This window comes from Podarcis gaigeae (assembly GCF_964106915.1).
Source record: "Podarcis gaigeae genome assembly, chromosome: 10".
In the NCBI taxonomy this organism is placed as follows: Eukaryota; Metazoa; Chordata; class Lepidosauria; order Squamata; family Lacertidae; genus Podarcis; species Podarcis gaigeae.
In genome coordinates, this window is record NC_139686.1 from 72,286,273 (window position 1) to 72,302,122 (window position 15,850).

The 15,850-nt window shown below is 41.3% G+C and overlaps 1 protein-coding gene across 6 annotated transcripts in view; it reads right to left on the minus strand.

Annotated features, from left to right (window-relative positions):
• CACNA2D1 (calcium voltage-gated channel auxiliary subunit alpha2delta 1) overlaps window positions 1–15,850 on the minus strand; it is a 399,180-nt gene that overhangs the window by 203,665 nt on the left and 179,665 nt on the right. For all 6 annotated transcript variants that reach the window (XM_083701347.1, XM_083701346.1, XM_083701345.1 and 3 more), the window contains exon 4: window positions 8,828–8,887. In XM_083701347.1, the coding sequence (XP_083557473.1) occupies window positions 8,828–8,887 (60 nt within the window). The remainder of the gene's footprint in view (window positions 1–8,827; window positions 8,888–15,850) is intronic.

Genomic DNA, 15,850 nt, shown 5'->3' on the forward strand with positions numbered 1-15,850 from the left:
TTCTGCCTTTCACAAAAAAATACAGCATACAGAATTTACAAATAATGAATGACCATCATATGATATCATAGATGTAGGAAATCATAATATGAAGATCATTGGTTTGCTGTGGTGGGACAAGGCAAGCAGTTAAATGCAATTAAATAAATAAACCATATTATTTGAGGACTGGTGCAGATATTACATAGGAGTTTAAATGCTGGTTTAGAGAGTCTTGCCTTAAACACAGTTAAAGACTACATGGCACCAAACTTAATTACATTAGACAAATTCAGTTTCCTAATTAATCGGAGTGACAAAGGTGGGGTAAATCTCTTACAGTTCTGTTCCTGTGCTTTTTATGAAAACAATAAAGCGCCAAATAAAGACCAGATCATCAAAATCCCACACACACATTCTGTGTTCACTACGGAAATGCTATGAACCTGTCTCTGAATTTAATCTAAATCTTTATAAATATAGGCAAATAAATACATAGAAACAAGAAGAATTGTGAAAGGTACTAATAGGTAGCTTGTGAGTTAATTAGAGCGGTGTACAACTGCTCTTCTTGAGAAGATGGGACAAGAGTGGAAAGTCATTCCTCTGGAAGTTCAGGAGTATAGCATTAGAATTGTTATACTACATGCATACGCAAGGAAATATTCATAAAGTCAAAACAGGCATTTGCCAATGCAGAGAACATTCAGCAAATTAATTGATCCCTTAGAAACCTGAGGAACAAGCAGGTTCTGAAATCCTGGGCTTCACAACTGCAACAGAAAACAATGAACTGCAGAGCACAAGCTCTATCTAGTAACTTTGGCTGATTTGTTTGCTAGCAGCCATAGACAATCACTACTTCACTTCACTAGGCACTTGTCTTTTTCTGCCCCTGTGTTTATGAGGCATGGTTATTGCTGGGGTTTGTTTTTGTGTTTTGTAAAATATTTATAAAAGAGATATGTTTGCTGACTATTAAAAAAGAAAGTAAACATGCATATGGCCTTGTAAACTGTACACATGGGAGCCAACTCCTAGGGGTTGAGGTTCCTTTGGGGGCCCCAATAAAATATTTGAGAGGAACGGGCCCCCAGAGTTGATGGGCATCGTCATTCAAATGGTGTTCATGTGCTGTGTCTTGTGGTTGATTATGCAGAGCGGGGCTTACCTCCCCCCCCCCAATATTTTATTCAAGTTGGCACACCTGATTGTACACATTGGTCAGTAGTCAAAGTAGACCATGGATGACTAGTCTCTAGCAGGGCAATGTTGACCTAGTGAGGGTCAAACGACTGCATATTTGGACCTGGATCACACTCATGCAAACACATCTATTCACAAAGGGACTTTTCTATGAATACTTCACTTTGCTGCCCACTAACATGAGTTTGACCTGGCGTTCTCTGGTCCATGGGGTCACGAGGAGTCGGACACGACTAAATGACTAAACAATAACAAACCACATATTGCATTCACTTTTAACAGATAGGAAGTTGCTCCTTTGCAATTATATAGTTATTTAACTTTAATTGGACAATCATCTTATTAATTTGTTAAGAGCTAGAAAGCCAATCAGCATTTTATTAAGAAAAACTTTAATCTTTTAACTTTAATCTTTTACGGCCCTACTTTCCAGACTACAGCTGCTCTCCAGGAGTTAGCTCTTACCAACTTGAAATAGATATTAAATCTGCAGCTCCATCTGGAATGGAAAATGGCAGATAAAATAATTAGAATCTTACAGCAGTGTTAAGAGGTCTTTGGAGGTGCTTAGAAAGCAGGGGAAGAGAGAAGACATCAGCTTCCAGTAAGCTTCTGTTAACAATGCAGTCTGTTCATTACACAAGGCTAAAGTACCTGCAAGGTGCTAATTAATTCAATACCATCATGCATTTTGTTTTTAATAAGGTGTTTGTTGGGGAGGGTGGATTGTTAGACTGAAAAGGATAATGCATCTGTGTTTTCTTTCTAGTGGTATTTAAATGGCACAAAAAATTGAAGTGGAACAGGACTCAGTTCCTGCCTTTCAGAAGCTAAGCCATTTCTAATTAGTTTTGTGATCAATATGTGGAGGTGATCCATGATCCTGGTTCATACATCTAGCTAAAATTGAATGACTAAAAAAATATAAGAAGCCCGAAAGCTTTGCGAACATTTTTCCCAATCAGATGTAGGCTGTAGCAGACAATGAAGAGGGGCGACAATGTTCCCCTAACCTTCAGTCACTTGTGTTGCTACCGAATACAGTACAAAGACAAGGAAAGGTGGCGAAGTCAGCACTGTGTACCGGCCGGGTGCCATATTGGTTCCAGTGGCGCATTTGCACTGCGCCAAGCTTGCCACCATCTCTCCCTTCTCCCTCACAGTCTTAGCAGCAATGTGGGCAGCTGGAGGCCAGGTGAGTGCCACTGTCTGCTACAGATAATTTTATTTTTTGTTTTCTGATCTTTTCACCATCTGATGCTTTGCTTTAAAAAAGCTGCATATCCAGATGAAATGGAATAAATTTGAATTATACTCTATGCTGGCCCCATGGCTGTGAAAGGCCCTCTAGGTGGGTCTGCACCCAATCTCTATGCTGCAGAATTTTTTCAGCATCCTGGAAACAGCCGTGTGCCCAGACCGTTAGTCAAGACACCTTCAGAAACTTCTGTATATAACTCAATGCTCTGAATCAATATCTATCAGCAAGCTTTAATATACTGTATCTCAAGAAATTAAAGCGGAGGACTTATTTTTGGAAAGATACTGGTTGTACCTAATAACTACTTCCTAGAAGACACTTGCATTTTTCTGCATACATATAAGTAGAAGGCAAATGTAGCAGAAAGACCCAGCTTGTTAAAATTCAAATTGTATACTCCTTACATTTTTATGTGTAGGGACAATTAATATCATGGACTCGGCTGCAAGAAAATTGCTCCAGCTAACCAACCATTTCAGTTCAATCAAATGTAACTTCAAATATAACTGTAAAATGCCCAATTCAGAGAATATCATTTATTTTATATGCATCCTTATCCATTCTCTCTTCAAAGCATAACACTTCTTCTTCCTCTTCAAGAAAAGAAAAGCAGCTCCTTGCACTTTAAAATCAGCATTGAGCATACCAGGTTTATTTTCAAACATATCAGCCTGTACTTCCATGTCACAACTAAGTTAATATTTTAGTTGATAAATCAAATGATCGTTGTCCTGGAGAGGACAGGCGAGTGGTCTCTTTCTGCGCCACAGAACTGATCAAGCTGGAAAGGCATAGATCTGAACGGTAACCACAACTGGACACTACTGAACACCATGTGAGAACAGGACATAACAGAATTAAGAAAAGGGACATGTCATGTTCAGATAAGTGACATGATGATAAAGAAAACCAGGCAAGGAAGAATGGCAATTAAATGTTTTTCCCCCTCCCAATGTACCAGACGCGGGTGGCGCTGTGGGTAAAAGCCTCAGCGCCTAGGGCTTGCCGATCGAAAGGTCGGCGGTTCGAATCCCTGTGGCGGGGTGCGCTCCCGCTGCTCAGTCCCAGCGCCTGCCAACCTAGCAGTTCGAAAGCACCCTCGGGTGCAAGTAGATAAATAGGGACCGCTTACTGGCGGGAAGGTAAACGGCGTTTCCGTGTGCAGCTCTGGCTCGCCAGAGCAGCGATGTCACGCTGGCCACGTGACCCGGAAGTGTCTTCGGACAGCGCTGGCCCCTGGCCTCTTGAGTGAGATGGGCGCACAACCCCAGAGTCTGGCAAGACTGGCCCGTACGGGCAGGGGTACCTTTACCTTTACCTTTACCTAATGTACCAGCAATTTACCTAATGTACCAGCAATTCAGTATTGTGCATTTTTCCTTTACAGTAATTTCTTCAGAGTCTGTGACACTTCTGTAATATGCACCTAATATATGCAGATAAAGTCCATTTTAATTAGCAGCGTGTTCAAATTTGGTGTGGGGAAGAATTATGAGCCAATACTTAATAAAAACTGCTGCCTTTTAATTTGAGTATACATTTAACAAGGTCTCTACCATTCCTTTGCAATCTTAAGTCACCCTTTTTAGTAATTATCCCATTCACTTCAGCTTTAAATTATAGATGCAAGCATTAAAAAGCTATTAAAACTTTATTATAGAAGGTGCCATTAAAAATGAATGGAAAATCGAGGTTGAAAGATGCATTCTGTAAAATAGATTTTTCTTTTTTGCCACTCTTCCAAGGTAGGGCTTCCAGTGCATTGACAGTATCCAAAGAGGGGTGTTTGAAATGAGCTGAGAGGCTGAGGCGTGATGTTCGGCATTTCAATATGAAACATTGGCAGGTTTGTGAAATTTGCTTGTTTGTTTAGGAGTTCTTTGCCTGCACATAAAGGATAGTAGAAAAAAGACACAGAACTGAGAAATTGCACAAAACAAATGAAATACCATGAAAATCCCTGAAACGAGAAGTAATCGACTAGAAATATTATCTAATGGAAATAAACTAAATAATAAGAATCAAAAAGTTTAAGGAAAAAATTAGAAAAACCTAAAATTGAACAAAGCCTTAACGGGATTCCGGCTACAAACCTCGTTTCACTGAGCTATTCAGTTTCCTCAAAAGGAAACAGAAAAATCATAAACCTTAAATGACCAAAATTCAAAAAAAAAGGGGGGGGTATTCCTTTCTTTGAATTTGTGCCATTTAGGTTTTTTAAACCTTTTTGTAAAGGAAAACTAGAATTTTCACAGCTGAGTCCTCAACACTTTATTACTGTGCTTTGCTTCCTTTAAGTTGGGCTTTGTCTAAAACTTGCCATTTAGTTTTTCAAACCTTTTTTGTAAATTCAGTGTTAGAAACTGTATCTTTGAGTCCTCAATCCTTTATTACTGTGCTTTGCTTCACCTAGGTCGAGATAGGATTATAATAGCTCAGAATTTTTGGGAGTTTTACCCCATTTTTTGGAATATTTCCATTAGATAATATTTCTAGCCGATTACTTCTCATTTCAGGGATTTTCACGGTATTTCATTTGTTTTGTGCACATAAAGGGTGGCCTATAAATAAAGTAAGAAATGTAATGAATAAGTTGTATGATTCAACTTGCTTTATTCCTTCCACCACATTTTAGCTCGTTTCCTATTAGCTTAGGGGTCGGCAAAGTTACCGCGCCTCGGGCCGGTGTCTCCAGCACCGATCGCGTGGTGGGCTGGAGGGTGGGGAAGCGCATGCCCATATGCGGGCACACACGCTATTTCCAGCTCACGCCTGGGTCGGAGGAGCACTGGAAATAGTTTGTGCACAGGCCTCCTCCGACCTGGATGTGCACCGGAAATAACGCTTGCGCATGCGCAAATAAAATTTGCACATGCGCATCAGCTATTTCTGGTGCTCCTCCAACCTGGAAGTGGGCAGCCGTGCAGCCCAGCTAAGAGTGGGAGGTGGCAGTGGGCCGTGAGGGTTGCTGCGGGCCGGATAAACGAGTCCTTAGTTTGGGAACCCCTGTATTAGCTTATTCCAAGGAGCAACCTTCTGTCCCTCTCAGGGCTGTTTGTGTGGCTGCTGTTCCCATGCTGTTGAGTCCCTCTCCCCATCCATCATGCTCAAGGCAGAATCAGCTGTAATGTTGATCAATGGGTTGCTACCAAAACAACAACTTCTCATTGGGCCCTTCTTCTCACACTTTTAAGTAGAGGGCTGCTAGCACACCCCTAGTGTGAAGCCATGACCCTTGGCATGCATCCAAGATGTCTGTACATCAGCACAGACATCTGCACAGTGAAAGACTTCTTTCCTTATGATGATAAGTGTGATGGTAGAAATATCTGTGAGGAAAGGTGGGAAAGGTGGGAGCAGCTGCCGCTCTTTGGAGAAACCAGCAGCAGGACCTCCCACTACTCATCAATCCTGGCCAGCTCCCACCAGTGCCATGGCAGCAGTTAAGTGCCAAAACCCACCAGCTCCATTTTCTGCCCTATGGGAAGGGGAAATGAAGGAAGAAAAAGAGATGTGAATGACTCTGAAGGAAGAATGGCAACACTGTGAGATCTAGAGCAATGGAATGGAGGAGGTGAAAGAGGTGAGAAATGGAGAATCTGGCACCGGGGCAGCTAGAGACAAACAAGGACAAGAATATAGGGCCACAGCCAGCATCTAAAAATATACACAGTGTTGTATCAATAGTTGTGCTATAGAAAAGCAGCTCACACAATCCCATTCTGCTTCCCCATCCTCCCCGCCTCTGCTTAAGAGCCCCCTGTAGCCTCCCCCAAAATACACAACAAATGGTTGGGGATCTGAAGGCAGGCAGGAGCGCTGGGTCATATGGGCTGCAGTGCTAGATCTTGCTCCAGTGGAAGCTTCAATTTGCCAGTCAAGATCTTTGCTGATTTGGAGCTAATGTGAAGCCAAACCAATCTCCATTCCCCCTCCCAAAGAGGTTTGCTTTGTCTGTAACTCATGCTGTACTGCAAGGATTCCATCACCCCAAAACAAGTTGGGTACTATATATATACCAATGAGCTCAATTTCACCCAGAGGACATGTGTTCCTTGCTCAAGTCCAATGGCAAAAAAGACATTCTACAGAGCTGATTCCATTTCGTAAAACAGCCATTAGAAAAATGAAAAATTACACTGAAAGGTACGCTTAGCATACAGATCCGTGTGCAAACTAATTTGAACAGACATTTTCTTTAAAAAGTAGGCCAGAAGAAATGAATGATTACTTCTGGCTAAAACTGAGCAAATTAAATTATGAGAAGCTTAATACGTTTATTCAAAATTAAATTGCATAACCTAATGTCAAGGTTATTATATTCTATATACACCATTTCCTCATCCCAGTTCAAAAGAGAAAGGTGCATGCTTTGCTTCATGCTGATACTGTGTTAACGCTAGAATTTCTTTCACTGAATGCATTCATAAAAAATTATATTTCTCAGTACAATTTGGCAAAACTTTCCTGGCAGTGAAATTGGATGAATTCTGTGCACCTTGTGCCAGAATGTACAAGTCCGCTATCTTTTCTTCTTATGGAAAACACAGGAAAATAAAGTGAAACTGCAGGAGAGTGTTTATCAAGTCAGACAGCCACCCATCCAAGTTCTGTATAGTTGGAAAATTCCAACCAAACTAGAATTGCCACTGAAATTTTGCTTCCAGCAAATTTCAAAGTAAATGCACAATGAAAAGGACATCTGGTGTGGGGGGCGGATCCTAACATTAGTTACACCTAGATTTCATATACAGGCAATATTACCAAGAGACTGATGCCGGCAAGGGCAATGGTGTAGAAGAGCTGCGGGCTCAGATGGGAACCCCAACAAACGTTAGAAATTTGTTTCACTCCTTAAAGAAGGCATGAGAGAATATTGATCACATTAATCAAACAATTTCAAGTAAGAACTCTGAGCCACTAGTTGGAATTCTATTTTGGGTTGGTTGCTAATCAAATGGCAGAAGTCTGTCATTTTCTTAAAGGTTCACAACATGTATCTCTTGACTAGCAAAATTTTATCCTGATGTGCATAATGATGGACATATGCTCCTTTTGTAGCCAGAGTTGGAACAGGATTTTAGGAAGCAAGAAATTGTGATGTGAGTAAGATATCTCAATGACATCTGGTGAAGTATTAAGAGTAAATCAAGGAAATATTGAATGTGTGAGCTACTCTTAGGCTGGCATCTAAATTAATTTACAGTGCAGTCCTAACTATCAGAAATACGTCCTCTTGAATTCAATGGGGACTTACTCTCAAATGAGTGGGGTTGGGACTGCAGCTCAAATCTCACTTCCAAATCACAGATTTAACATTGATTTTAATAAGTTATCATAGCATTACAAGTGTTTGAGATTCAATCTCCACTGTCGGTTAACTACAAAACAAACTAGCAAAGTTTTCCTCAACAGCATCCAACCATAGGTGCCGACTCCATGGGGTCTGAGGGGGCCCGAGCCCCCTCAAAAATTCGTTTGGGGGGGCTCTGCCCCCCCAATAATTTAAGAAAATTATTAGTTATATTATGCTTTGTAAAATCACAAAATTATGTTGGTATTTTTTATTTTCCTTGTTTGACGATAGTTACCTTTTAAAATACATTCAGTAATGAGTTAAAACAAATAATTATTACGGTAGTAAAAGAGGCGGCGTGAGTAGTTTTGCTCGGTGCGTGCGACTGGCCCAGCCCCTCTTTCCTTTTCCTCTCTTCTGCTCTCCCGCCGGGCGCCTGAGGGAGAGTTACTTAGCGGTTCTGAGGAGCCGCTGTTGTTTCGGCAGGGGAAAAACCGCCGCCCGCGAACCGCCGAGCTCCCTCTCTCTTTCCAGCCTCTCTCTCTCTCTCTCTCTCTCTCTCTCTCTCTCTCTGGCCAAGGAGGAGAAGAAGCCCTTCAGCCAGTCTATGGCCGAGTGGCGGAGGTTCATCTACAACCCCAACAGCGGCGAGTTCCTGGGGCGAACGGCCAAGAGCTGGGGTAAGGAGGGCGAGCGAGCGAGCGAGCGCGCGGGGGGAAGGGAAGGGAGGGGGCGGCCGGCACGAGGGGCGGTGGGAGGCGAGGCGCGGCGGGCACTTGCCTTGCCCACCACGCATCTCTCTCCTTCTCGGTCTCTCTCCCTCCCTCAGCTGGCGAGGGGGCCACGAGGCGGGCGGCAGCAGCAGCAACGGGCCGGGAGCGGCTCTTAGAAAACTTCCCGGGGCAGGACCCCGGTATGGGCCCCCCCAATATTTTTTATAAGTCGGCACCCCTGCATCCAACTGTATACATATGGCATATCTTGAGGCAGCCAGGTTGAAACAAGGATGAAATGTACAAAGCATATTAGAAAATTAGAAAATGGGAACCATCAATATTTGAAAAAAAGAATGAAGAAAAACTCACCGCAAACTCATCCTGCCACTGATGTTCTTTCTGAAATCTCTCTGCTGCTTCAGCAAGGCGCTAAAGGAATGAAAATAATAAGATTTAGCTGTCAAATAATTTTCAATCAAGGTGCGTTGCAAATTAACGGGATCCTACTATCTTCCCAATATAAACACCTGGTCAACAACACTGAGAACATGTGTGCACTACAGACTTACATTGGTATACCCATGGAATCCCCTCAGTTAAGTTCCTCTCAACAAAGTACAGTCCTCAGGGACTTCAGTTACTATTAAGTCAGTTTAAATTGTAATGTACACACATTGGTGACTAAAGGTATCTTATGGCAAATATGATGCCACCTGCCCTGAGAATCTGAGGAGCAAACAAGTTTAAAATCTAAACAAATATTCTTCAGTTGTAAGCAAGTTCTACAGAACAAGAGCCATATCAATTGCACTTCTGAAAGATCATATGAATGTGACTTTCAGCATCCTATTATAAGTATTTTGCATCTGTATAATCTTTCCCTTTCTCTACCTCCTTGAGATAATAATCTCACCCACTTCTTTTTTTCATTCAGTGATCCACAAGCAATTCATTTTACCAGAGTTGTTGAGAACACAGAAATGCATTTCCATAATGTTCATTGTGTAAACTCTGTGCTGCAACCATGGTTCATAGTCCTTTCCATGATAATAATGCCAGAAGCTGGAGGGATAAATCCAGCCAATGGTTCAATACCATGATAGGGAACAGCATACACAGATATTTGTAGAAATAGCGAATATGTCAATAAGAGCTGGGAGGAAAGGTGGAGAAAATCAGGAAGAGGAAGCAATGAGTAAAACAGTGAAGGGATGGCAGTTAAGAGACAGAAACAGAATATATTGGTGGACTATTTCACACATTCATGTAAATCACTTGATGAATAGTGGCTAAATGTGTGCACTGTGATTGAGCCACAAGGAAAGTGTGTTCTTTGCAAGTTTGAAATGTTGTTTTGTTAGAGAAACCAACCCAAAATGCCACAGAAGTGAAGGCTAAGTTGATTTTTATGAGATGCAGTATGACTTTATAGCTCAAGTAAACATTTTAGATGACACAATATCTCCTACTGATAATTCTCACATGACTCCATGTGGTTCTTCATTTATTTCTTCTTTGTTCTTCGTTTATTATTGTTGATCACAAGGGTTGGAAAAATATTAATGTATATTAAAGAAAAATTATGGGAGAAGGCAATATTAATGTTCTCTCCATTGGGTTAGATCTGTGGTGGCCAGACACATGTGCAAGTCACCCCTTTATGCTCCCAGTCACTAAGTGATTAGCAGGCAAGGGTGAGGCAAGGCTGAAGGAATCTCTCTAGTAAGGCTTTAAACACTAGATATTAATTCCACACAGAATGTGGCTGTGACTGAAATTGCCCAACTTGAGTGGAGGCCTTTTTAATGTCCTTACTAAGTTCAGACAAACTCCATGTTTTCAGTAGTTACCGTATGTGAACAAGACTTCAGTCTTTGCAATGCAGACAGCACTAAGGGGAGTACAAACCTTGGTTGCAGATTGTGATTAGCTGGAGCAATCCTGAGTTCAAACGTAACACTAAGCCAAACCATGGCTTATTTTATTTATCATGTTTAACAAAATTTATAGACCACTTAATGAGAGAAAACTCTAAGCAGTTTATATAAAGTAGCATAAAATATTTATAAGAAAATACCAATAAAATCAATTTATCCCCTGGTAATGTGGCAGCAGGAGTGGAAAGGAGTGCAGCAGCAGCAGCAATATTTGCTCTGGAATCCATGCACTTCCTCATTTGCATTCAGGGGCTTGAATAACTCCAAGAAGCTATGAGCTATGCTGTGCAGGGCCACCCAAGATGGACAGATCATAGCCAAGATTTTAGACTAAATGTGATCCACCTGAAGAAGGAACTGGCAATCCACTCCAGTATTTTGCCAAGAAAACTCCATGAACATAAAAAAGGAGAAGCTTTGAGAAGAAAGTGAGAGTTTCCAAGGCATGCTCTGGTTCATGGGGTCACGGAGAGTCGAACACGACTAAGACGACTAAACAACAACAATGAACTGAGTCAATGTATAGGAAGCCCTCTGACCACTCAAAAAGAACCACCAACTAACTGTTGTTTCTGTTGTTGTTTCCCAGAAGGTGGAAAAAGCAACAAGGGGATCATCTATCTTCAGCCTGCCAGGGAGAAACTGATTGATGAAGTGGAAGTATTCAGAAACTGGGAAGGAAGTGATCGTGTCCTCTGGGTTTCAAGGGAGGCAAGGGAAAGCTGAGTGTAGTTAGACTCTGGACTTTAAGAAGGTCAATTTCAAAAAGTTTAAGGAGCTACTGGGTGAGATCCCTTGGTCAGAATCAGAAATACTCAAAGAGAAGTGAGTCCAAAATGGATTGGAGTTTCTAAAAGGAGAAATATTGAAGGCCAAAATGCAGACAATTCCAACAAGAAATAAAAGTGGGAGGCATCTAAGGAAACTGGTGTGGCTGCATAAGGAACTTACAGATGAGAGTTAAGAAATGGAAGAAAGGGGAAATCAGAAAGGAGAAGTATACATGAGTAACCAACAGTTGCAGGGGGAAGGCCAGGCTGACTAAAGTTCAGAATGAGTTCAGGCTTGCAAGAGTGGTTAAAAATAATAAAGGTTTCTTTGGCTATGTCCAAAGTAAGAGGAAAAACCAGCAGGTGGTCAGTCCTCTGTGTGGAGAATATGGAAAAATGCTTTTGGGTGACAGAAGAAGGTGGAACTACTCAACATCTACTTTGGCCAACCTGGGGATAACTGAATAAATGATGTAGGGAGGGAGCTGCAGCCCAAAATAGGAAAAGAGGTAGTAAGGGAACACCTACAGTAGCTACTGTAAATGAATTCAAATCTCCAGGGCCTGGTGAGCTGCATCTAAGGGTACTAAAGGAGCTTGCAGATGATCTTTGGGCATTCTTGGAAAACAGGTGAGGTCCCTGCTGAGTGGAAGAGGACAAATGTTGTCCCCATTTCTTCCTTCCTTTCTTTTTCTTTTTTTGATGGAATTACAAACTTTGTGGACCAGGAGAATGCTGTGGAAATATGATTGCCATCTTCAAATATCTCAATGGCTGTCAAATGGAAGATGGAGCAAGCTTGTTTTCTCCTACTCTGGAGGGTAGGACTAAAACCAGTGGCTTCAAGTTACAAGAAAGGAGATTCCAACTAAACATCAGGAGTAACTTTCTGACAGTAGTAGCTGTTCAACTGTGGAATAGTTTTGCTTGGGAGGTAGTGGACACTCCTTCCCTGGAGGTTTTTAAGCAGAGGTTCGATGGCCATCTGTCATGGATGCTTTAGCTGAGATTCTTGCATTGCAGGGAGTTGGACTAGATGACCCTTGGGGTCCCCTCTACCTCTACAATTCTATGATTCTTTTTTTATATATATATAATATTTTTATTGAGTTTAAGAAGTACAGAAAAAAGAATAAAGGATAGATATAAGAAAATAGAAAAAAAGAATAACAAATTTCCATGTTCTTTTTTCATCAAATATAAAGGACTTCCCCGCATCCTCCAAACCCTGCATTCTCTGTAATATAAAGCATCAGCAATTTGTTAACTTTTTTCAAAACTTATTGTATCTTCCATTTTATCATGTTGCCTAATTTCAAATATACTATAACTCAATTTTTGTACGTTTTATATTAAACACAATAAAGTTGTTTCATTATTTTACCTCTAAATTCTTGTGTCTTGATTTCCATTTCATTAACTTACATTTGCTGAAGCTAGAATTTCCTAAAAGGTGCATTTTTTTTTTTAAACATTCATACAGCTTATAGTATTTTTTCAAATAGTCCTTAAACTTCGTCCAGTCCTCCTCGATTGTTTCTTCTCCCAAGTCTCGGATTCTGCCAGTCATTTCGGCCAATTCCATGTAGTCCATCAACTGCGATTGCCATTCCTCCAGTGTGGGTAGATCTTGTGTCTTCCAATGCCTTGCAATCAAGATCCTGGCTGCCGTGGTAGCATACATAAAAAAAATTCTATCTTTCTTAAGTACTCTCTGGTCTACAATGCCCAAGAGAAAGGCCTCCGGTTTCTTAGGTAAGGTAAATCTAAGTACCTTTTTTAGTTCATTATGAATCATCTCCCAAAAGGCCTTCACTTTCGGGCAAGTCCACCAGAGGTGAAAGAATGTCCCTTCCGCCTCTCTGCATTTCCAACATTTATTGTCAGACAGGTGGTATATCTTAGCTAGTTTGACTGGGGTCATGTACCACCGGTATACCATTTTCATAATGTTTTCCTTCAAGGCAGTACATGCCGTGAATTTCAAACCGGTGTTCCATAACCTTTCCCAGTCTGCAAACATAATGTTGTGCCCCACATCCTGCGCCCATTTTATCATGGCGGATTTGACTGTCTCATCCTGTGTATTCCACTTAAGCAGCAAGTTGTACATTCTCGAAAGTAGTTTATTTTTTGGCTCTAACAATTCTGTCTCTAGTTTCGATTTTTCCACCTGGAATCCAACCTTTTTATCTATTTTAAAGACCTCCTGGATTTGGGCATAGTGCAACCAATCTCGCACCTTGGTTTTCAGTTTTTCCAAGCTCAGCAACCTCCAATTGTCTCCAATTTTTTCAATTATTTCCCAATATTTAGGCCAGTGGGCCTCCATGTTAAGTCTCTTATGTGCCTTGGCCTCCACCGGTGAGAGCCACCTCGGAGTCTTACTCTCCAATAAGTCTTTATATTTTGTCCAGACCATCAAAATTGCTCTTCTGACAATATGTTTTTTAAACAATTTGTGCACTTTAACCTTGTCATACCACAAATATGCATGCCACCCAAACGCATTGTCAAACCCTTCCAGATCTAGGACATCAGTGTTCTCCAGTAAAATCCAATCTTTCAACCAGCAGAAGGCTGCAGCTTCGTAATATAACCTCAAGTCTGGCAGGGCAAATCCCCCTCTTTCTTTCACATCAGTTAGTATTTTAAACTTAATTCGGGGCTTTTTGCCCTGCCAAACAAACTTAGATATATCCTTCTGCCACTTTCCAAAACATTCCACCTTGTCCACAATCTGTAGGGCCTGGAACAAGAATAACATTTTCGGCAATACATTCATCTTTACAGCAGCTATTCGGCCTAACAAGGAAAGTTTCAATCTTGACCATATTTCCAAGTCTCTTGATTTCAGACCAACATTTCTCATAGTTATCTTTAAACAAATTCAAGTTTTTGGAGGTCAGATACACCCCTAGGTATTTTACTTTTTTAACCACAATTAGTTCTGTTTCTTTAGAGAACTCAACTGTTTCTGTACCTGTCAAATTTTTTGCTAAAACTTTACAATTCTATGATTCTATGATTGATATTGTTGTTGTTGTTACTGATGACTGCTGATACTGTTTACATCTCAGCAGATTATCATTTATTAACAATAATCTTAAAAACCACTGCAAGCATCAATGTCCCTGCATGTCAGAATTGCGTGCCCATGCACATCTTAGAACTATGATCTCTGTTCCTCCAGCAACCTACAATTCAATGAGTCATCTGTTATTAATGCAGAAACAATTATCCTTTTAAAAAGCTATCTTTGCCCTTGAGCCAGTCTTCCCACTCAGCAAGTGAAGAAAAGGGAAGATGGTGGATTTCTGTTAATCTTTCTGGTGCAGTTGCTAACCCCTTATTCTGTAGGCCAAAATCTACCATAAAATGTAAATGAACAGAAATAGAAGAAGCACATAAATTATGATATTTACTTTGTGCGGCCTCTGAACTTTTCTGTTCATTTTACAGAGATATGAAAGATCACCAAAAAGAAAAGGCCGGATCATCCATCAGTCTGAAAACTGGCCGTGCCTTGAAAGGTCTGGCCCATGCATCCCAAGGGCCTCTGTGTTAGTAATCTGAGAAAAGGTTTTGATGTGCTGCCATCAGAAGGAAAGAAACATGAGGGGAAATTATCTGATCTAAAAAGAGCAGGTCCCAAGGAGGCTTATTCATCTTCACATTTTATTTTGTTTTATTAGTCACTTCTTTATCTCTTCTCGACCAGCACACAATTCTGACAGCTAATATGATGACCCTTTTTAAAAGGTATCACAATCAAATTTGCAGATGACACCGAACTGGGAGGGGTGGCTAACACCCCAGAGGACAGGAGCACACTTCAAAACGACCTTGACAGATTAGAGAACTGGGCCAAAACAAACCAGATGAATTTTAACAGGGAGAAATGTAAAGTATTGCACTTGGGCAAAAAAAATGAGAGGCACAAATACAAGATGGGTGACACCTGGCTTGAGAGCAGTACATGTGAAAAGGATCTAGGAGTTTTGGTTGACAACAAACTTGACATGAGCCAACAGTGTGACGCGGCAGCTAAAAAAGCCAATGCAATTCTGGGCTGCATCAATAGGAGTATAGCATCTAGATCAAGGGAAGTAATAGTGCCACTGTATTCTGCTCTGGTCAGACCTCACCTGGAGTACTGTGTCCAGTTCTGGGCACCACAGTTCAAGAAGGACACTGACAAACTGGAACGTGTCCAGAGGAGGGCAACCAAAATGGTCAAAGGCCTGGAAACGATGCCTTATGAGGAACAGCTAAGGGTGCTGGGCATGTTTAGCCTGGAGAAGAGGAGGTTAAGGGGTGATATGATAGCCATGTTCAAATATATAAAAGGATGTCACATAGAGGAGGGAGAAAGGTTGTTTTCTGCTGCTCCAGAGAAGCGGACACGGAGCAATGGTTCCAAACTACAAGAAAGAAGATTCCACCTAAACATTAGGAAGAACTTCCTGACAGTAAGAGCTGTTCGACAGTGGAATTTGCTGCCAAGGAGTGTGGCGGAGTCTCCTTCTTTGGAGGTCTTTAAGCAGAGGCTTGACAACCATATGTCAGGAGTGCTCTGATGGTGTTTCCTGCTTGGCAGGGGGTTGGACTCGATGGCCCTTGTGGTCTCTTCCAACTCTCTGATTCTAGGATTCTAGTATGCAGTACAATAAGATCTGCCCTTT